We start from the raw sequence: 22,814 nt of genomic DNA, 5'->3' as shown, positions 1-22,814 counted from the left end.
TGTGTTGCAAAATATCAAAGGATGAGCCTGGAGACAAAGGCAAGATTGATGGAAAAAGGTTGACCGAGGTTCAGCGCCGGGGTCGAGGCTACGCCTGCCACTCTTCCACTTAATGCTGTGTAATTAGATTGAGATCTTGAGTGAGGATGGGAGGAAAAAACCCTGGGAACATTAGATTAATTAAAAATTTATGCATAATTCATAATTAAAAAGGAATTCATAATTTGAAATGATTAGCGCCCTCAGCGCCATCCTGTGACCCCGCCAGAATGCACAGGGACTGGGCCGGCTTAGTTAACTCCCCCTCGATCTCGCACGCCCCGGCGCCACATGGTTGCCCCCTGGGTGCCAGTTGCACTTCACTCCCAGACTGCACAATCAAGCTCAGGCAACTCCCGGAGGAGCCAAGATGGCTCCTCGCAATGTCAGTCCAGTGTCAAGTGGCGGACATCTTACTCAGGGCATCATTCAAGGAGAATGAGGGAGGATATAAAAAGACAGGACGAGAGGATGTTGAACTTGAATGCATGATAATAGGTTTTAATGAATGCTGCTTCTTTGATCACAAAGTTCTCCCTTTGTTGGGGGGCGGAGTTAAAGATAGAGAGTTATGAAACTGAGAAGAACTGGGCTCAGATCTCAGTGAGAGTTACCCATGCCACGGAGCAGCCAGAGAGGGAGAGGTGAGGAAGTTCCTCCTGGGACCTGTAGACTCTATTTCTTTTGACCTCCCTGCCAACCCAGATTGAGTGTGTACACGAGCAGCTCATCCCTCCTGCTTTTACACTACTGTCTCAGTGCCTCAATTCAATCCCACAAGGCCTATGAGGGAGGAGGGAGGAGGGGGTGGTGGGGGGTGGGGGTGGTGGTGGTGTATAAAAAGCTAGAGAGAAAAAGATAAAAAAAAAAAGAGACAGATAAAGTGACAGCAAGGGAGGGAGCGGGAGAAAGAGGTAAAGAGGGAGTTGCATTGAGTTCCCCAGGCATAAAAAGCCACTGAACTCTTCCTGACCTCTGACATAATAAGCATATCATTTTTTGGGCTGCCCTGCTTTCCATTGAGTGTTATACTGATACCCTTTGATTTTTATCCTTGCACGCTGACACAACCGTTAGCTATCCAGTGTGATCCACATTTTGATTCAGAGATGAAAGCCACCGAGGCACTTTGAAATGCACAGCCCTACCCTGTGCCCAGTGGACCCTGAGTTAATAATGACAGTGGGCACTGCACACCCTCCAAACACCACCCCCCGCCCCCCGCTGCGGTGACACAGGCACAACGAGCTTGACCCTGGCTGGGTGTGAATAATTGGCATGCAGGGGGTTGTGGGAGGTGTTGCATCTGTCATGATGCTTCTGCAGTTGTCTTATTTATCTTTGTCCTAGGAGAATATCTTGCATGCAGTGCTTTGCTACAGTGAGATGACGCACAAGCAGAATTTCAACACTATACATGGAAAACCTGGAGTATTTTAAGGCTTTTTTTTTTTTTTTTTTTTTTTTGAGAATCTAGATTTTGTCATTATCTGTTTTTGAAAACACAATAGGGGCATCTTTTGTATATTCAAGTGTAGAAATACTTGGATTTTGTTGCACCATCTCTTAGTTGACACTTAATATTTTGGATACTGAAATGTCTTGTCCTAAGTTTTGCCTCTTTGTGAACATCTAGATTTAATCTGCATGTCCCTTGCTTTCCAGCTCGGCATGAGCAGACAGAGGCAGGCCTTTTGTGTGTGACCTCTGGTCCATACATCCCCACTGCAGCCATCAGTATCACTGTCCAATGTCTAGCACACTGTCAGCTATTGTTGGGTTCTCAACCTGCCCCACGTAGCCCTTTGGTTCTTTTTTTCTCCGGGAGAAAACAGCAGCCAATTGTCAGAGGGGGAGCAGGCCAGCGTGACAGAGGTGGAAAGCTAATGAAGTTATTTGACGGCAGCCCTGGCCACGGAGCGAGAGGTGAGGCGGAGTGGACAAGCGCCTGGCAGCGAGACGGATGAGGCGCGAGAGAGAAGCGTGGCAAAGGGGAGAGAAACAGGGAAGAGAGCGGCTATGGAGGTAGTGTTGGTGGCAGGTGTCAGAGGGGTGTGATAACATGGAGACAAACTGATAACATCGTCAACCCTGAGCTAGAAGCAGCCTTACAGTATCATGCACAGGGAGCTGACATTGGCCTGGGTACGTATTCACACAGCCAGGAAGCTCACAGAAGAGAAGCCCAGTCACCCAGAGATGCCCATCTCGTCCTCAGATGTGTGTTCACTTCACAAGATGATCTGCCAGAGACTGAATGCTCATGATGCTGTTGTGATTGTGAAACTCTGACAGACAAAAGGCAAAAGTGTAAGCTGAGCATTGTAGGCCGCTTTGGCTTTTTGTTATTGAGCCATCAGCTTGAAGAAATAAAAAAAACTTGCCCATTGGATTAGGCTACTAAATAATTCATTGGGCTCTGTAACATAGATTCTGAGTGGAAATACACTCTATTTATAGCGACAATCCAAAAGGTCACTGGAGTGGTGTGACTTTGTGTGTGAGTGCACGGCCTGGGGTTGTTTTTGTTCTCATGAGGCCACAGAGGAGAAGAATTTGAGAATCTAAGTTTGTGTTGAGTCTGTATTTGTCAGTGGCTCATGTGCATCCCAGCATTTGCGTATGGTTTGAATGCAGCATGAGCACTGTTGTACGTGGCAACACAAAGTAAGGAGTTTTCCTAAGATATGGATAAGTATGTGTCTGTGCAGGTAAAGGCAATAGTGTATCTTTATGTGTGTTTGTAAGACAGTGACCAAGTGTGCTGTCCCTGTCTGATCCGACATGGCCCAACACGCTTCTAATTAGAGGACGTCCTTCCAGGTGCTGACCAGGTTATACTTAGCCTGCCCGCTGACATCTGACGGTGTGACATTTCCAGCTGGTGCTGCGTGCGACCCTGCGCCACTGCCCCTGAACTTGAAGGTCACCGTCCCCCTCCACCCCCCCCACCCACCACTCAACCTCTTCCTTTTCCCCCTCTTGAACTCCAGCCCCGGCCTGCCATGGTGTGGCACTGTGGCATCGTGGCACTGCATGGGTGGTCAAAACACCAGCACCTGTTCCCTTTTCCTGCCCTGTATCCCCTGTCCCTGAGCCCTCTATCCCTCCGGCATAGATCATCATTAATCAGAGAGGCTGGAGCCGGCACAGATTGATGATGCGAGCAGGGGGCGGCAGGCCTGTGGCGGTTAGAGATGTTAGGTGAGACGGTAGGGTGAGGAGTGGAGCAGATCTCTGCTGGGGCCAGAGGAGACTGGACAGCAGTCTGCCAAGAGTGATAGCCTCTCTTATATCCATTCCCTGTGTGTGTGTGTGTGCGTGTGTGTGTGTGTGTGTGTTGTGTGTGTGTGTGTGTGTGTGTGTGTGTGTGTGTGTGTGTGTGTGTGTTGTGAGAGAGACAGATAGTGTACATGCTGGGGTGTACAGTGTGTTTGAAGTGTCAAGGGTTGAGTCAGGAGATGTGTGTGTTGGTGTCACACTTGCCACAGTCAAATTATGTTAGCTTTGAGATTGAAAAAAAAAATTAAACTTAAAATTATTATTTTGAATTTTTTTTACTTTAAACAAATAAAGATGAGCTAGTAATATCCACACAGTTCTTCTGAAGTTGAAGGCACCTGTGGTGTCAGCAAGTGAATTATTTTATTTCAGATTGGATGACAAGTACTTTTACAGTGACATGATATTAGAAATGTATTCTGCTTTAAGGAGAAATGACTCTGAGGTGCAGGTATTTTTACAATTAACACAGATAATTACAGAAATACTGAATGCAACCTCTGCCACAGTTGGTTATCAGTATCATATGTGATTGCCTTCCTGTGAAATTTCGCAATGGCAATATGGTTCTGCTTCCTGAGTCACATGTGAAAACAGTCACAGATATTGTTGCATCCACATCGGCTAATTAATTCTTACTTTACAAACAAAAACAAGGTAGCATTGCAGAGTCTAACATGTACTCCCTACAAGTTTTATGTTTGCTCAAATAAACCCTGCTTCCCCACTTCCTCCTTCAGCAGGAGATCATCATCAGTAGGTCTGAATATCAAAAAACTTTACATTCTTTCACACACACATGCAAACGCACACACACACACACACACACACACACACACGTCTTTAAATATATAAACACACAGTGTCTCTCAGTGTTCTATAGCCATTTGAAATTTCAGTACTGTAAGCTACAGCTTGTGTAAACCTTCGTTTTAGCACAGAGTGTAGTGGAACGTGCTGGGAGACACAAAGAGACGTGCTTGCCCCGCTGTTCTTTTCTTGGCGGCTATCGGAAGTTGCTCCATGTCTAATTATTAATTATTCATCTAAGGCGGATTAGATGTGGCCCAGTTTCTCTTGAAGATGACTGTAGTGCAGAGGGATCCATGTGACAGTTCACTCCCTAACCTAGGCTACACACTGCAGAGATGGCAGATAAGGCTTCAGTTGATTGCAATCGCGTTCCACACAAGTACAGGAATTATTTCATGTCCTTATGTCTGAAGAGGATTTAGACGATGTCATAGGCAAGACGGAATTAGAAAGACCAGACTTAATGTGGAATGGTGCTACGAACAAAGTGCACACGAATGAATGGGATGGGGGGAAAATAGTAGTATGAAGGACAAAGGAAGAAGGAGAGGACTTGGGAATATTGTTACAGATGCCCTAAAGACTTAGAGAGAAGGGCGGCCATAAGGTTGCACCCTCCTTGTTGGCCCACAGCATGCAACTGTGGCAACTGTTGCAGCGATAAGACTATGAAAATGGATCATGTTCCGTTTAATTTGAATTTTCATGTATCATATGTTACGTGTGTGTGTGTGTGTGTGTGTGTGTGTGTGTGTGTGTGTGTGTGTGTGTGTGTGTGTGTATACACACAGTCCTCTTCACTCATATGAAGCTTGAAAGTGAAATTTCCTCATGGCATATTAGATTGAACCTCAGGTGTTATTGTTTTGTTGTATTCAGTTAGTACCATAATAAATCTGTTATTTATTGTTATTATCATTAGTTGTAGGACCTCTCATATACAGAATAAAATTTGTGACTTTTGTAAACAATGCAGAGCCTCCACATGGCCTCTTGTTATTGCTGAGTTAAACTTATGATACACCTTTCAGATCAACATGCACCTTCATTTCTTCTCATTCTTTCTGTCTTCTCTGTCTTCTATGCTGCAGCGGCCAACCAGAGGGAGACGCTCAAGTCTCCATTCCACTTGAAGGAAGAGCCCAAAGTAGAGGAAGCGCTGAGCCCCAGACCATCCTCCCAGTCCCAGAGCCAGGTCCAGTCAAGCTTCCCTGTGACTTTCTGCCAGGACGGACCAAAAGGGGCTGCAGGGGCCGCAGAGCGCCCGGGGCCACTGAAACCAAGGGAAGGAAGTCCCATGGCTAAGAACAGCCTGCTGAGCCAGGATATCAACATGAAGGTGGCCTCTGAGTTGCTGATTAAGCTTTCAGGTACGCTGTGTACTTAGCTGTGGATTTATGTGATGTGTTTGCGATAAGGGGGGAAATGCAAATGAGCTTTGTAGTTCTCAGGTTGACCTATGCAACAGTCCACACAATTCTGTAGTTCTAATAAATCTAAGCAGAACAATAATTTCAAGTGGTCTTGAAATTGTGTATGTATGAGATGCGTACAGTATATTTAATGACTTTGTGTAAAACTGTATGCAAACATTTCAATATGTCAAAAAAAAAAAAAGAAGCATAACAACATGCATGCCCTTTGTTATTGATAACTGTGGTGTTGGTCGGCTGGTTGGAGGTTCAGATCAGCCAGTACCAGCTCAGGAGGTTAGCTGTAGGCCAAAGGTTATGTCACTGACGGTCATAATAGGGTTCTATTGTTTTATACCATGGCACACCTAATCAAGCTCAAATTGGGGGCTTCTCAGAGGTGAGCAAAGTGTACCTTTGGGGGGAAAAGCAAATATGGTGGAATAGACTTTGTTTTTCTGAAGCCTCTGCTCTAGATGGTGGCTGCAAAGACTACGGTATGTATCTTCTTTGATGATATTCGGGTCGCTTGTCTCGACCCTTTTATTTTCTTTCTGCCCTTCTCTGCATCAGGTTATTCCAACTTTTGTGGAGCAAAGGGCCTTTTTACTTTTTGAAGTCGTTAAAGTTCCTCTACAAAACAAGACAGACAACTGGCAGATAAAGTATAGTATCTGCTTACGTTATTGAACTTAAAACTCGTCCCTGACTTGCCCTTTGTTCCATGACCATGTGTGGACCTGTGTGGGCCGCTCTGACATCAACCAGTGCAGCATGATTTAGCCCTTTACAGCTTGCGGTTTGAACTCAGCAAGAATGTCGGTAACAAGTCCGCAGACAGGGATTCCTGCTTGGTTCTTAATTTTGTAGCACATTACGCATGCTGTACTTGGCGGTATTTAAAAGGTAACTGTTGCTTTTCAATTTCTTTTCTAACAGTTTGTGTCACTGCTAAATAAAGTTTAAGGCCACTGCTTATTTTAGCCTACATCAGAAATCTCTATTGAATGCTAGGTCTAGTTCAAGTGTGTTATGGACAGGTGTTTGTCCACTGTGGGCTGCTGGAGTGTATCTCTCAGGCTATCAAAAATGAAATTTGTTGAAGTACGTATCAGTATGCAGCAACAGAGCTGGCTTTTCTAGCTATGTTACATGCACAGAAATGTTCAATTATCCGCAATGCATGCATGCTGTACACATTATTCTGAATTAACAAATACTTTTCAAATTTTAGTTCATCCAAAACTTAGCTGACCTCATGGACTACTTTTATTTTGGGGGAAAAAAATGCACACTGATATCAACATTGCAATGACTAGTGCCCTGGAACTATGCAGCCATAAAATGTACAATGTTACACACTTGTGCAAATATGCATCCACTGTATTAAAAACCACAAAGCACAAATAGCAGTCTGATGGTGGCGCAGTGGGGCGTTACTCTATCAGTGGCTCTTCATCCAGTGCCAGTGTGTGCGTGCTTTACAGACACCTCACACACCGGTTGCCATTGTTCTCTCCGGGTCGACTGGTGTTCAGAGTGACTCATGCTGGCTGGGAGCTCAGTGGTACTACACGTGTGCTGCTCCACTGCCTGCCCCCAGGTCACGTTTCCCTGTGTGTGTGCATGTGCTTTTGTGTGTGTGCATTTGAGGAAGACAAAACTGACATGATTACTTCTTTAAAACAACACAAAAAAAACAAATACAAGACGCCGGCCTTTGTGTGTAGAATAGAGAAATTGAGAGAATGATGTGGGTAGTATATAATTCTTCCACCGTACTGCCTCCACCTATGTTCTTTGTTTCATCACTGTTATCCCTCTGTCTCCTACCTTTTTCTGCCGTTTCAATCCTTGCACTGACATTATCCTGCCAGTTTATTTGGTCCTCAAGCAGCATGGCCAGCATTTATCCCCTCCCATCACTTACACTAGCTCTGCAAGGTTGACCTAGGTTAGGGAAAGATGCTGCAGCGTTCATCCGTCCGCTGGCTCCCTCTGCCCCCTCACACAGTCCTTGGAGCGCAGTGCCGTCCATTGCCATGGCAACAGCGGGGGCGGTAGATGGAGAGGGCTGTCTAGAGTGACAGCCTTGACAAGAGTCTGGACCCTCAAATGACCCTGGGGGGAAGGGAAGGAGAAAAAGATGGTGAGGTGGAAAGAAGGGAGCCAGGGAAAGGTCAATGCCGTTACAGTCACGTGTGATTACAGCCATGAGGTTCAAGGGCATCTACACTGTAACCTCTCTCTGTCCCCTGGTAAGGGTCAGCGCCAGAATACAATAACCAGTACAGATACTTTAATAGGGAAATCAGATTGGGGAGTGCAGGCTAAGCATTTTCTTTGTTAAAACATCACTCGTAGTCTGTTAAAAACTGCTTATTTCCTCATTCTTGCTTGTCAGTACAGCAAATGGACACAACCTAATTAAATTCTGCTGCTCTTCCCTCCTCGACCATGGCATTGGACAGTCAGAGCAAGTGGGGTTGTCATCATTACTGCCCATTGTGCTGTAACATGAGTTGCATCATCCCTTTAACTAGGTCACTTCTTCTTCTCTTCTTCCCCCTCTCTCTTCTCTTCCTTATCAAACATTGGTTGGTCGTGTTGAGTCGCCTTGCTAACGCTACCTCCCCCACATCTGTTTAAAACCAGGCTGCTGGTGTCTGGGGGCTAATTATGCCAGGCTAAATAGTCCCTGGCGCCAGCGGCTAACGTGTCCTAGCAGATGGGCACTGGTGTTGCAGGGCAAGGGGAACATGGCGTCACAGGAAGGGAGAGGGGAGGGGAGGTGCAGGGCCCTAGGTGGTGCCCTGGCAGACTGGCATCGTGTGGGTAACAGCCGCGCCACCCACTCACCATCCAGCCACCCTCACTATAGGTGTGAAATCACACTTTGTACTCGCTTAACTCATTCCTCATTCCTTAGGAACAGGCCTTCCATCTCTGAGGACATTTTTACAGGCCCTCTCCCCTCCACAGTGCTTGTTACCTAGCTAATAAAAGTTGCATTAAACTATTTTGACCACTAAGGAGCAAAAAGACCTCGAAACAGCAACAATCTTTAGCTTATGAGGTTCTTTTTGTTGATATTACAGAAAGCAACCTACCTACACAGAAAAAGAGCAACATGGACTTCCCTTTGGAGCAGGGTTACCATTCAAATATAGGTTTAATATTAACTGGTGGTTCGGTTCACCAACTCTAGTGATATTTGAAACCCATGTTTTTTTTTTTTTTTTATGATTTCATATGATTATAGGCCAATGACAGTATTGGTCTGAAGTGTGTATATTGTCATTGTCAACTAGATAAACTGACACTTACACACTTCGCATGATGTGCCAGAGAGAGTTGTGAGATTATATTTTTTTTATCCCTTAAAAGAAAACTTCTGACTTACCACTTTTAAATTCAACTCGAACATTCATTGTTGTAATTCTGCTGTACCACTCCGTATTGCTCAAAATGCATTCATTAAAATGCAACAGATGAAGTAGTGGAACATACAGCTACAGTATGCAGCAGCTGGGTTTTTGTGGATTTTTTTTTGCAGCAGCAGCAGCGGCGGCCTGGTTGGCCGTGCATGATTTCCTGAAGCTAACCACAGTGAATCATAGTTCATAATGGCTCTGGGTTTACTAGCTACAGGTAGATTATACAGTGTACACCGCCTGCTGCCTTCAGGTCACAGTAAGGATTTAGTCAAGGATTTTCTAAAGTTAGAAAGCAGTTTAGGATGAGTGATGCAGACAGCCTTATTGACGTTGCCATTCTTGCTTAAATTACATTATGTTTTATTTTAATGCTTCTACTTGTTGTAGAATGTGTTTATTTTCCTCACTCAGTATTTATACTGTGTGTAATTGCTGCATATTTCCACCACACATTTCCATTGCAATGATGGTGCATTGAAAACAAAATTTCCAAACAGCCAATTATCACTTAAACACCAGCACCTTGCCATACACCAGCCTGAGCTTACACCCCTCCTGCCTTTGCGCCATTAACGGTAATGCACAGTTGAAGGTTAAGAAAATTGGTCCTGTTGTACTGTACAATAACTGTTATGTGACAAAGATAATGATTTAATCTCTATTAAAATGACAAGTATCTGTGTAGTTTGAGAAATGTGGGAAGTGTACCATCAATCAGGTTTAGGAATGAACCAAACTTTAAGCAAACTGCAACAATAATGATGACAATAATAAATATAGCTTTTCCCCTTTTAGTTAGTAACTGTATGTAATGCTCATAATTTATCTTTACCCTCACATAAACGTATTCACTATTTACTCAGTATGGATTATCACAGCATACTGTCCAGGCAGTTCATCATTCTTATTCACAACACTGGCATTACTGTACAGTCTTACTTTATGTTAAGCTCAACACTGCTCTGACAGTGTCCTCACCATGCCCCCTCAGTGTGGCCGCTCGCTGACCTCTCTTACTCCCACCCTCCCTACCTCCATATTCTGTCTCAGTGGCTCCTCATCACTGCCTATAGTTCTGTTTACAGAAATGGAGAGCCGAGTCCTTTTGCACCTTACTATATATGTTTTTTTTCCTGGGTGCCCTGTGTAAATGAGAGACATGATTGACAGAATTACTGAGACAATCACTTGCCGTCTTTTGTCTTGACCTTATATGATAAAATTTTGGTAGCCTTGGATCTGCTCTGGCTTGTGCCAAATGTTTTTGTTTAGGGCTGCTTTATAAGGGCCATATCTGGCTCCTTATGGGCTGTTTATCAAGCGCACTGCTCTAGAGTCAGATGTAGCTGCAGTTTGCAACTGTTGGAAGGCTGAACTACTGAGAACTAACTGGTCGAGGATCAATTGTAGCAGCAGCTGTCTGTGAAGTCTGCAGGCAAGGCTGCTGTGGCTCCCACATGACATGCAGTCTCCACACTGCAGCCTTTGAAGCGCCTGAACTCTTCACCCCTGTCTGAGCAGGTCGACTAGAGAGCAGGAGAATAGAGAGATTGAGAGAGAGGGATGGGGGCAGGGATAGAGAGATGTGGAATAACAGAGCTGGGAGAAGGGTAGACTAGGATAACAGGAGGGGGAGAGGTGGAGAGGTTGTCATTTAGGCTCTAGCCATTCCTCATCCTTCTGTCCTCCCCCAGCTCTTCTCTCTCATCCCACTTTCTTCTTTCCTCTCTTACCCTCGGGTCTTCTTTTTCTGGCACTGTTTGACAATTTTTTTCTTCTCTTTACCCTTCCTCTTTGCCTCACCCTCCGTCTTTCTCCCTCACTGCCTGTCTGTCCAAGTTTTTGTTCCTATGCTGTCGATGCATCAAAGCGGTGCAATAAATTGACTTTGCATGCATTAAGTCACTACTGGTATGTGTTTTTTTTTGTATAGTGTACTGTAGTTATAAATCTATGCTGGGTCTGTACCTACATACTGTATATTCTCAGCAAAACGGGCTGTCATGTCCACACAGATTCAAGTAGACACCTGAGGTCAAAGTTGATCACTAAAAACAGAACATTACACGAACCCCAGTCACTTTCATTCTGACTCAAAACTTGAGTAGTGCTGCGTCAGAGGGAACAAGGTATGTATAGTGCATTTGGAGCAACTTGCCATACAGCACATATACACGAATACTGTAAAAGAGTGAAACTTGCCATAACATACCTTATGGAGCTCAAAGAAGCTTCCATGTTCACTTGGTTAAGGGTCACGCTTGGTCAAAGGCTTTAACCTACTTAATCCAGACAGATCTAACGCTTTGTCATTATTGCTGATGCCCATACTGTGTGTGTAAGCCCAGATATGAAGCTTAAGCAATAAAGTGAAAGTTCACCACTTATTTAACAAACATACAACAGCCAGTAGAACAAAGCCGCGTGCAAGTGTACTTAATTGTTACACCTGCTCTTAAATTAACAAAAGCTTAAGCAATTCATTGTTGAAACCTTTGGGAAAATAAGGAAAGCTCATAGGAATTTGGATTTAAATAGAACAAGACGTGTCAAAGGAATCTAGTATTTTTGTGTGGCCCTGCGCCCTCTTGAAATATGTATGTTGAAACTGAAAATGATGTTGGATAGATGAGTAATACTTCTGCTAGTTAAAGTGGACTAGGTTGCTCCTTGTCTAAACTCTGCTGAGGACTTTGTGCATTTTGTTGCAATATTAATATTCTACTAAATCTAGGCCACATTGTTAAAAAATTAATAAACTACATTATATTGTATTTAATGAAATAATACTCAAAATGCCAGTGTTTGTCTGTGGTATTTAATATTTCCCAAATATTATCACAGAAATGTGTGCTCCCATGTGCACTACTCCTGTCCGTTTGTAAAGAATCACAATATAAACCACCAAATACCCGTATTAATTTTTGAGTGGTACAACTGTAATATAAATTCTCACACACACACACACACACACACACACACACACACACACACACACACACACACACACACACACAAACAACAAAACTTAATAGCCTGCAGTTTAACCTCTTCTATTTGTCATAAATCTTGAAAATACTTTTATGTTGTATTTATATTTGTTGAGTTTTACTGGCATACTTTGACGGAATATTAAAAGGAATTGGAACAACACTGACACTAAAGAGAAGCTATGATATTTATTGGGAAAGGGCACAGGCACTCTTGTACACACACAGACACACATTCCTCCAGACCTGATTCTCTGGCCTAATGGCAGCTGGTGCATCGTAGAGGAGGCTTCTGGACCAGAGGAAATGACACACGCACTCTCATACAACAAACACACACACACACACACACACACACACAACACACACACACACACACATACACAAGCTGGATTCAGACAGACTGAGGGCTGCTTTTTATGGCTTCAGAACATTAGGTCATGACCTCGACCAAAAAGCCATAGCTATTATCGGTGTGGGAGTGAGGCCATATTTTCATTTTTTATTTTGTGACAGGTAGACTTGGCCCGCTGTGATGCAATGCTTTCAATATGGTGTCACTGTGTTTGCGATTTAAATTTTTTCTCTCTGTGTCATGTGATCTCTCCGTAAAGGTTCTCTGGGACGTGAGCATGTTTATCCCAGCACTGCGTGCGTGTGTTTTTGCGTGTGACTGTGTGTTTTTGCAGCTCAGCAGTCCACTCAGCCTCTGTCGATAGGGTGGTGATCCAGTGATAGAAGCTCGCGTGTCCCTTGGTTGACCCTTACAGCGCAGTGCCCCCTACCCCTCCGCCCTCCTCTCTCGCTCTCCTCTCCTCCTCTGCTCTGCCCCTCCATCAGCCTCCCCTAGGTTACTCTTGGCCAACTCTGGCCACCTGATTAAGGGATTAGTGGGGCTGATGGTTGTCAGTGTCCCCCACATGCTGGCTACTACCAATAAACCAGACACCTGGACCTAGGGGAGGAGGCTTGGGGGAGTTTACACTTTAATGCATCCACATAAACAGTATAGTACACTCGCACTTGTTCAGCTTGAAGTAGATACCCTTGCATGTTCACACGTGTGCACAGTGTACTGTAAGTTCAGTCTTGGTGTTTCACACTGGTCTCCTTCAGCAGAGGAGTGGAGAATGTGAGGGGAGGGGTGGCAGGGTTAGTGCAGGGTTACTGTCTCATATCTCCCCCCCCCCCCCCCCCCCTGTTCCTCCAGCTCCTCTAACCTCCCCCTGCCCCTCCTACTGCTCCTGATGCCCTGCCAAATTCATATATCCCATAATCGTGCTGAGTCGCCATGTCAGCAGCACTGTATCAACTGTGCTGCTTTGTCTTGCTCCTGCTTGTCACCACACTGAGACACTACCTCCTGCCATCACTCCAGTCAAAGATCAGCTACCTTGGATATACAGATGCTAAAGGATGTCCCAACCGAGGGGTTTTTTTTCTCCTCCAATCTCATTTTTTTTCTACATTACCCAGCTTCACAGTGTGCACTTACTGTAGCCTAAAGTAGCGCTACTTTTAATCTTCTAAATTTAGTTATTAGAGACCATTAGAGAAGCAATATCTGACAGCTCAGTAGCTCCACATTAAGAAAATAAAGCCTGCATCACAGTTTCCTTTTAATACTTTCCAGTGTTTTTCATGGTGGCCTGTAGTCTTTTGTTTAATATCCGTAGAGAGAGGAGAGTCAGTGTTTGATTCTGCAGATCAGCTCGGGACATTCCTAACAGATGCCATCTCCCTCTCAGCTATTTTTAGCCTGCTCACTTGGCCTCACCTTTTGAACTTGTATGAGAAGTGAGTCAACGGCTGTTTTCAACCCTTTCAGACCATTGTTTATGTGCTGGAAAAAAAAAAAAAAAAAAAAACTATCTGGAATCGAACACTGTTACATCAAACACCTTCTTACCATAAACATAGATTGAAGTGTGCTCAGTTAACAGTTAAAGTGTTTTCGTTAGCATCTGTCTTGTTTGCGTCAGTGAACTACACGAGCTGCTGGAGCCTTCCCCAAGCAACAGTGTGACCTCCCGGTGCCCTCTTGCCCTAATAATTACACAGCTAGATGCTAACTGGCTCAGCTCAGCTTTAGAGGCAACACTCATTTTGGATTTCCCTATTTTAGATTTAATTCCATTCATACAACATCTTCCATACAACATGTGCACTGGATGCTTAATTCATTTATGTCCATTTGTATGATAATTTTTTGTTTTTTTGCTTAGATTATTCAACCAGACCAATAGAATATATTAATTATCTGAATACATCAATTGAAGGAACAAGATAATTTATCGTCTAAGTCAATCTTTTTCATGTCCGTCCTCCCTGAAAGAGAAAACCCTCTGTTGTTTTTTCCTCATCCAGATCAAGGATCAAAGGATAGAGCGTGTTGTATGCTTTACAGATTTTAAAGCCCTCTGAGATAAATGTGTGATTTGTGAATTTGAGCTATAGGAATAAAATTGACTTGACTTGTACAGGATTAGCACATCTGGCAGGCAATTTGACAGGAAAACACATCAAATTAAGCCTGTGTTTGTGACGCAGGTACAACGCAGTCATCTGTGTCCAAACCATCCTCGGTCAGGGTTACATGGGATGCCGAGATGAGCTCAGCCATAGGTTTACACGCTAAAGATTCTTATTATTCAGAATATGACATTAACATGCTTCCAGTCTTCCAGTAACAAATGGATTACATTTATATTTTGTTTTGGGATTATCCTTTGATGTATATATATTGAGTGACCAGAAAAACGGAAACCTACTGTAGTTACACCGTCAAACAATTCAACACAGTACTATACACAGTGTGACCTTTTTGTTAATTCTTAAATTCTTAAATTATACCATTTTTTGTTCCTCTGTACAGATGAAAGTAAAGTGTAATGTAAAACTGGAAAGCGCACAGTAGAAAAACGGTTCAGTATAATACAGTCAAGTACAACAGCAATATAAAGAACCGTCCACACGAACTGAAGTGGTAGTAGTAGTCAACAAAAACTGAATGTTTTTAGTAAGGTATTTATCACAGCACTGATGCATTGCAATATAGCTACAAGTTCCTGTTTCTGGGTAATCATTGTACGTACGACTCACAGGAACCTCTATTCTAACTCTAGATCTCTACTTTGATACTGTGTATTGGTTGAATCTCTTTGAGTCTAATCAGTGATTGTCCTCTTGTTCAAACATCCTCCACAGAGAACAACAAAGATGCCCAGTACCAGAAGGTGAAAGTAAAGGCAGAGCCCATGGAGGTGGACCCACCCCCTGCAGAACTCACCCCACCTGCCTCTCACCTGCTGGCCTTCAGCACTTTAGGGGCAAGTGAGAAGAGTGAGCCAATGAGTAACCTCCCCGAGACGTTGGCCCGCCCCCAGAAAGATCTCTTCTCCCAGGACATATCGGTCAAAATGGCCTCGGAACTACTGTTCAAATTGTCAGGTATGTCTCTACTAGACACATATCAGTGTCAGGCACACACTGTTCTCTGAGCAACAGTAGGTACACAACACACACATTCATGCACAGCAACATGTCATCTTTTTCCCTGCAGCATCGCGTTGTAAACCTTGGACAGTTTGTGATTTTCGACTATAAAACCTACATGTTTCCATTTCCATCCTCTGGAGGCTCTGTAGTAAAGCCAAGGATATATGACATGTAATGACATCCTGCTTTTTACCTGTACGGCCATGAAAGTGACATTGAAGCAGCAGACAGCTGTTTGTATTGCTAGATTAAGACATAGCTTTGAGGTGTTACCATCGGCCCCCAGAGAAAATGCGCAGATATGTGTGTGTAGGAATGAGTGTGTGAGGGGTCAGACTTGCAGTCCTGGGCTGTGACCCCAGCTCCACCCAGCCTCTGATTGCTTCGCTTAAATGCCATATAGAGAAACAAGCTCGTGTAAAATCTCTTTTTTTTCTATTCTTGCTCTCGCACATATTCACAAATTCACACATTGACAGTCTTTCTTTCCCACACACTCTTACACACTCACACAAGGCCCCTTGGGGAGTGGTGTCTGCACAAATGCCCCCGTCTTCCCTCCTCCCTCTCCTCCTTTCTCTCATTCTCTCTCCCTCTCTCTCTCTCTCTCTCCCTTGACTCGTTTTCAGACATGCCGGCTCAAGCACACTTGGCTGCACACGCTCTCCCCCTGCACTTCCCCTCCCTCCTCCCTTTACATTTCTCCCGTGCGGCATCTCCATGGCAACGTGGAAAGAGACCTCTGTCCTTGGCGAGCAGTGTGACGGAGTGGGGTGTTTAGGGTGGAGGGGGGGAGTGGAGTGGGGTGGTGGGTTGTAACAGGGGGGCACAGGATAAGAAGGGTAGAGAGGGCAGCGGGGATACACAGTATGCCCACCCAGGGAGGCCAGGGCATCGCTAGCCTGGCAACAGCGACAACTGCCCGCTTAGAACTGGGTTTGAATGTGAGGGGGACTGGAACGGAGTGGGCTGCTGTCACACAATGAGCAATCAATATGAATTACCCAGAGCAGTAGGACCTCAGAGACACATCAGTAGCAAGGTCGCTCTGAACACTGAGATGGTTGCAGCTTTGAAATTCACTTCATTACATCGCCTTGAAACTCACACATGGCTCCATTCTCAGGCATTTTGTATAGTGCTCTTTACGGCTGAATACTGAAATCCAATGGTCTGTACTAACATTAGTTGGCCAGGTAGTGGTAGTAGTTGATTTTACAGTTCTCACTTTACTTACCACTTAAAAACCTCTTAAAATCTTTTTTTTTGTATTTTTGTTAAAGACTCAACCACTCTGTGAGCAACCAGAAATTGCTAGCATGTAAAAGCATGCTGTTTTTGATGCGAGTTGGCTTTACTAGGGATCTCTGGCATACAGGGGTGTGGTTGTGACCTTAAAACAGGTGTGATCTCAGGTGCCAGAAGGACAGGTGTGAACACTGCCCATAGTGTAAAGCTGCGAGAACCTCTAAGACATCAAGTCTTTTTGTAAAACACAAGCAATCACTGACGCTTTTGACTCCATATGCTCATGTTTTTCTATTAATTTGTATGTGCTGGATCTACTGCAGCATTTTCTTTTCCTTACCTGAATGAAACATTTCCACTAATGCTGGGAGAAATTATTACATTTTTATCAAATGTTATTAGGATTTTTAAGATCGATCACATTGTATGTTCACGTTGCTGTAATTAATCTTAACAGCACGTTGCAATGTCTGGAAAAAAGAAAAGTGCGGAAAAGCAGCAATAATGAGCCCAGCCAGTTACAATCAGGTGCTGATGAGTAAGAATAACTCCAAAAGTAGGAGGCCAGGCCGAAGTTAGTTTAATCATCACAAATATATATCTTGAAATATTTGAACACATTTTATTGTGATACATAGCTTAAACAAGCTTTTCATGTGCGTTCAAAAACTTTGTAAGTAGTATTTTACACTGACTGCTGGTCTACTGGGTACACCTGTACAATATAATCCTCCCCAGTAAAATATGCAATAAATCCCTTTTCAATCTTAAAATCTTCAATTTTTGTTGACATTTTATCACATATGTTAATACAAGTCTGCAGCAGTTTGAGAGACCAGAGTCAGTGTAAGAGTGATGGTCTTGTTGTATTGGATTCCATAATATTGAAAGGTGTTGGTAATTTGTTTCCCCACTTACATACAAGAGCATGACTGTTAGAACACACACACAAACACACACATGCCATCTGGGGAGTCTAATGCAGGTCTGGTTCTGGCCAGCTATGCACATTGTTTTTTCTGTTTTTTTTTTTTAAAATGTTCATAAAATGTTGTTGGGCTAACTTTCAGCCCACAGGTCGGCAGACCCACTGTAGAGACTCCCACTACTCCAGATGGCCAGTGCACCCCTGCTGGCATGGCAAACCTGTGTGTTACCAGCCAAATTTAACTTAAAGGGATTCAGCAACCAGGCACATACATAGTCTCAGTATTTGTGTCAGACAATGGCCTATATGCAGGGAAGTTTTAGGAGACTTATCAACTGACACTGAACTTAAATTGGCAGCTACTCACGTCTAGATGTCTGTTGTCAACAGCAGACTTTGGGCTTATTATAAATTGAGCATGAACATTTATTCTTGAACTTGGAAATAGTAGTTTGACAGAAGAAATCTTAACTTTTTCTGACACCCCCAACCACATCTTACTGTCTTTGGCAGCGAACAAAGGCTTCTCCTTGTCATGGAGATGGTTGAGTTGTCATCATTCAACTTCAGTCATGCAATAATAGATCATCTTTGGGGTTGTTTGAATAGATAATACAATGGATAAATAGTTTTGTGTTGTCTTTTTTTTTTTCAGAAAAAGTCAGCAAAGCCAACAACCACAAGGACAGTAATATGGTGGGAATAAACAGGTGAGTCACAGAGTGTGTAGCTGTGAAATGTCTTTCTTCTCAATTTCACATAATACTTTTTTTGTATTAATTGTCACATTCATGATCGATAACTAAACTATGCTTTTCAAGTAAACCTGAAATCAGGCACTACATCAGTTTGATGTAGTGGCTATGTAAGTGTAGGTATTATTTATCATGTCTCTGTGTTTCAGTCCATTCCTGGACGAGTGCTTCAGACAATCACCCTTTAACTCGCGCTCTAAGAGCTCTTCCCCCGCAGAGGCCAGCTCCTCTACCAGGGCAGCATTCCACGGTAAGACACATGCAATATACACACACACACACACACACACACACACATACACACAGAGACACACACACACACATACACACAGACACACACAGAGACACAGAGACACACACACTAGGGAAACATGATCGGAGTAGTAGCAGAGGTAAAGTTGCAGACAGGCAAGAGATGGATGGGCATTGTTTTACTCTTGTCTTTTAGAACTGCAACAGTTAGTTGATAAATCTATTAGCTGGTCTACAGAAACTATTTTGTTAATTGATTGCGTGTTATGGTAATTTTTCAATTCCAGCTTCTTAGATGTGAATATCTGCTGTTTTTCTTCCACATACGGCATCGTGCAAAAGTTTTAGGCACTAAAAGTAAAATGATGATGCTTTCAAAATTGAAGCCATGAATGGTACTTTCTTCATACAAAGCACAGTAAATAGAAAAAGCCAAAATCAAATCAATATTTGGTGTGACCAACCTTTGCTTTTAAAACAGCACCACTTCTCTTCAGTACTCTTGCACAGTTTTTCAAGGTACTTGGCAGGTAGGTTGTTCTAATTCATCTTGGAGAACTTGCCACAGTTCTTCTGTCTCAGTGTCTTCTGTCTCCTCATGTAATCCCAGTCTGACTCCATGATGTTGAGATCAGGGCTCTGTGGGAGCCAGACCATCTGTTTCAGGACTCCCTTGTTCTTCTTGTCTCTGATGATAGTTCTTTATGACTCTGGCTGTACGTTTGGGGTTGTTGTCATTCTGCAAAATAAATTCGGTTCGATCAGAACTGAAACATCTAAAGTTTGCATTGCACATTACTGTATATGACAACACATTGAATATCGTTTAACAAAAACGTGTGTTACATAAGTCAATAAGGGCATTAAGAAAAGAAACGCAGGACAATATAAAAGGATTTAAGAGTAAAATCAGTGACTAAAAGATTAATTGAGAAAATAGATTAACCAATAATGAAATTAGCTGACAATTAGTAGAAGCCACAGTGTATTTGTTTCTGTTGTATCACCATTCCAAAGAAAAAGAGACAAAAGTCATCTGCAGCTGACCAAGACCAGGAAGTAATTAACTGCTAACAGTGGGTGCCGCTGCATCATTCATACCAAAGTATCTTCAAAGGTATCTGTTGTCTGTTAATCTCACTGTAGCTCGGAGGAATAATTGATTATGCAGAGGTGCTCATTATACACATACACACGTGTGCATGCATTTACAGACACCCCCGCTGTTCACACACAAAACACATACTTTCACACGCTCACACAGAAGCTTTGTAGCCTGGTGAACATCTCAGCATTTAACTACAAATAAAGACACCTGAGTACATAGTCATAACCAACCACCTCCTATTTTACATGGTCTCACCCCTCTCTCTGGTAAACCCCCTCTTCTCCTTTCATATTTAGAGCTCCATCCAGCTTTTCTGCACTCTCACGCATTTCCCCAACCTGAAGGCCTCTGCCCAGGGCATCCCCCTGCCTCCCTCTCCTCCCCTCTTCCCTGCCATCCCAGAACTTCCTCCATGTTCCTTTGGCAGTGAGAGATCCAGAGGTTAATTAGCTTGTGCCAGCTTTGCCTGTCCCTCTGCCAGTTAATGAAAATCTGATTGGCTTCTGGGTGTCAAGAGTGTCCTGAAAGTTAATTCGCCCAGCCCACTTCCCCTTTCCCTTGTGTGTTTAAGCTTCAGATCCAGCCTCTGCTGCTTTCTCTTTTCCTGTTGTACTGTTTTACTCTTTTCTCCCCTTCATATGTGTCCATCCACACCTGCTCTTTTTCTTCAGTGTGTCTCTGTCGTCTTTTTCACCCTTTTTAATCACCTCAATGTTCCAAATATTCGTAAGCATTTCTAGTTGCAGCAGACCTTCAATTGAAGTGATTTTCAGTGTAAAGGTGCACATCACTTCATCCCACATAACCAGCTACCCCAGCCTTCAAACTTTTTGGACCTAGCATCATGAGGTTTAGCTACATTTATTTTGGAATTCACATATCAGTAGATATGATTGACTGGGTGTAAAACGACCTGTTAGTAATGAGTGACAAATGACTTCTGTATATAATTGTCTACACTGTTAGATTACTGCAGAAATTTTAATGTACAGTATGTATCTACCTATATTTATAGAACCTGTCCAGTCTGGGGTGTAGCATAATCCTTCATTTCTTGTTTGTGTCCCTTTCTCTCTAGATCTAATAGCCCTAATTAAACCATTAACCACTTCCAAGCCCACACCACACCCTAATTGGCCTAATAATAAGTGTGTTTGCTGGGTCATGGCCTCAAGTCCCTGCCGCTCAGCTTCTCTTCACCTTGTATGACCAGGCCATCCCCTAGTCTCACTTATGTGAGTCAGGACCAGTTAATGCTTTTATGTGCTAAGCTTTACCTACAAGCCCCATAAGAAGGTCTTGGATTCTCAGAATAAGCCGTGTAGTGACAACAAGTTTAGAGATAAACAGTGTGAATAGCCGTCATGGTCAGATATCAAGACTGCCGTCATGGTGAGAGGCAGATTCAAGGTGATGCACAGGATCAGGGAGTTCATGACCTGCAGGTCGACTGATTACTTACTTAGTTTAAAGGCAAGTGCTGCTTTACACTGCTCAACTTGCATGCCTTTACCATCACACACATGCCCTCACTCACCCTTGCTACAGTGGTGGGTCACCGACCTACAGCTGACAGGACTCACATGAGGATGGAAACAGGACAGTTAAAACTGCAACTAACATTTATTTCCAGTGTTGATTAATCTGATGATTTATTTTTAATTGTTTAGTTGCATTGTACATAAAACATTAAAAAATAGTAGGGAAAAAAAGAACAGGTCACTATTTTGACGCCAAGGAGACATCATGTTTTGTCCTACCTGAACATAAACCAAATGACCAATGAATGTCTGATTTTTGCTTGAAAATCAATTTAAATGATTAATTAATCAAAATATTTTAGTTTGTCAACTGATTAACTGACTTTTCGTTTCAGCCTCAGGTGAAACTGATGTGCACCAGCAGATTTCTGCGTCCATTTCTTGTGTTTTGGAAACTAAATTCTTTAGAAAGAACATTCTGAAATTATTGTGTAATCATTACAAATTCAAATGTAGTTTGAGCTTGGTGCATCTCCTGAAAGTTGAGTTCTTAAAAATATATTATTTCAGATCTACAAGTTATGATAGCTGGGTTATTCCCCTCAGAACAAATTTAGTATTTCTTAGACAACTATCTGGTTTTGTGTTTGATTAATTATAGCTCTGCTGTGCTACATACCTTACCTAAATTACAAAATAAGATACCTATTGGTCGTCCACATGCATCGTGCCCTTATTCTTCTCTCCCTCTTTCACAGCATAAATAAAAGGTACTTTATGTATTTTATTATATAGTAGCCAAAAGATTTAAATTCAAAATTCAAATTCAAAATAATCATAATTTGTGCTTGAATCACAGTGAATGAGGCTGGTTTTGCTTTGACAGTTCCGAAAATATCTGTGAGGGATGGTGTGACACAAATAAAAGGAAATTAAGTTACACAACATAAATTCTGGTTTGCATGCAGAGGGCAAAGATAGGATCAAATATGTGAAGTAGATACAGAAAAAAGTGCTCAAGGGTTTGTGAGTCAGAGCAACAACAGCAAAATGTCCTTTCACAACACCTTCTTAAACGTTTGCCATAAAACCTGTCCTAAAATACCAGAAAACATCCTTTGCTTTTCCTCATTGTGGTATTCAAATCCCAACTAATACCTCGTCAATCGGCTACACTGTATTTTATAGGGCAACTTTAAAAAAGAAAAGCCCTTTCAATGGTAAAATGTGATTGCATGAAGCTACCATAAGTTGTTGTTGAATATAAACTGTAGATTACATTGCTTTTTTTCATCTTGTCTCTTTTGTAAAGTCAGAACTGTCAAACTTATGTGATCCATCTGCAAACAACCAAAACAGCAGCAGAGTTTTTCCAACACTTTTATGAAGATTAAAAATAAAACTCAGACTTACAGTCTTTTTACTGTGTTTTTTTATGCCTTGCATATACAGAAGTTTTGGCTAAGGTCAGTCTGTGTAGCATATTCTTGCAACAGTTTAGATAACAAGTAAAAATCTTCCCTTAACAAGTTGTGCAGCACAATGAAAATAGTATTACATATTTTTTCCTT

General features: G+C 42.8%; 1 protein-coding gene across 2 annotated transcripts in view; it reads left to right on the top strand.

The window, feature by feature from the left end:
* The window catches only part of znf827 (zinc finger protein 827), a 64,750-nt gene that overhangs the window by 26,983 nt on the left and 14,953 nt on the right, over nucleotides 1–22,814 (top strand). For both annotated transcript variants that reach the window (XM_056371562.1, XM_056371563.1), the window contains exons 5-8: nucleotides 5,226–5,504; nucleotides 15,181–15,423; nucleotides 18,303–18,357; nucleotides 18,552–18,652. In XM_056371562.1, the coding sequence (XP_056227537.1) occupies nucleotides 5,226–5,504; nucleotides 15,181–15,423; nucleotides 18,303–18,357; nucleotides 18,552–18,652 (678 nt within the window). The remainder of the gene's footprint in view (nucleotides 1–5,225; nucleotides 5,505–15,180; nucleotides 15,424–18,302; nucleotides 18,358–18,551; nucleotides 18,653–22,814) is intronic.

This window comes from Seriola aureovittata, chromosome 3, assembly GCF_021018895.1.
Source record: "Seriola aureovittata isolate HTS-2021-v1 ecotype China chromosome 3, ASM2101889v1, whole genome shotgun sequence".
NCBI classification, from domain to species: Eukaryota; Metazoa; Chordata; class Actinopteri; order Carangiformes; family Carangidae; genus Seriola; species Seriola aureovittata.
The sequence above is the reverse complement of the archived record's forward strand: the minus strand, read 5'-3'. Positions and strand labels throughout refer to the sequence as shown.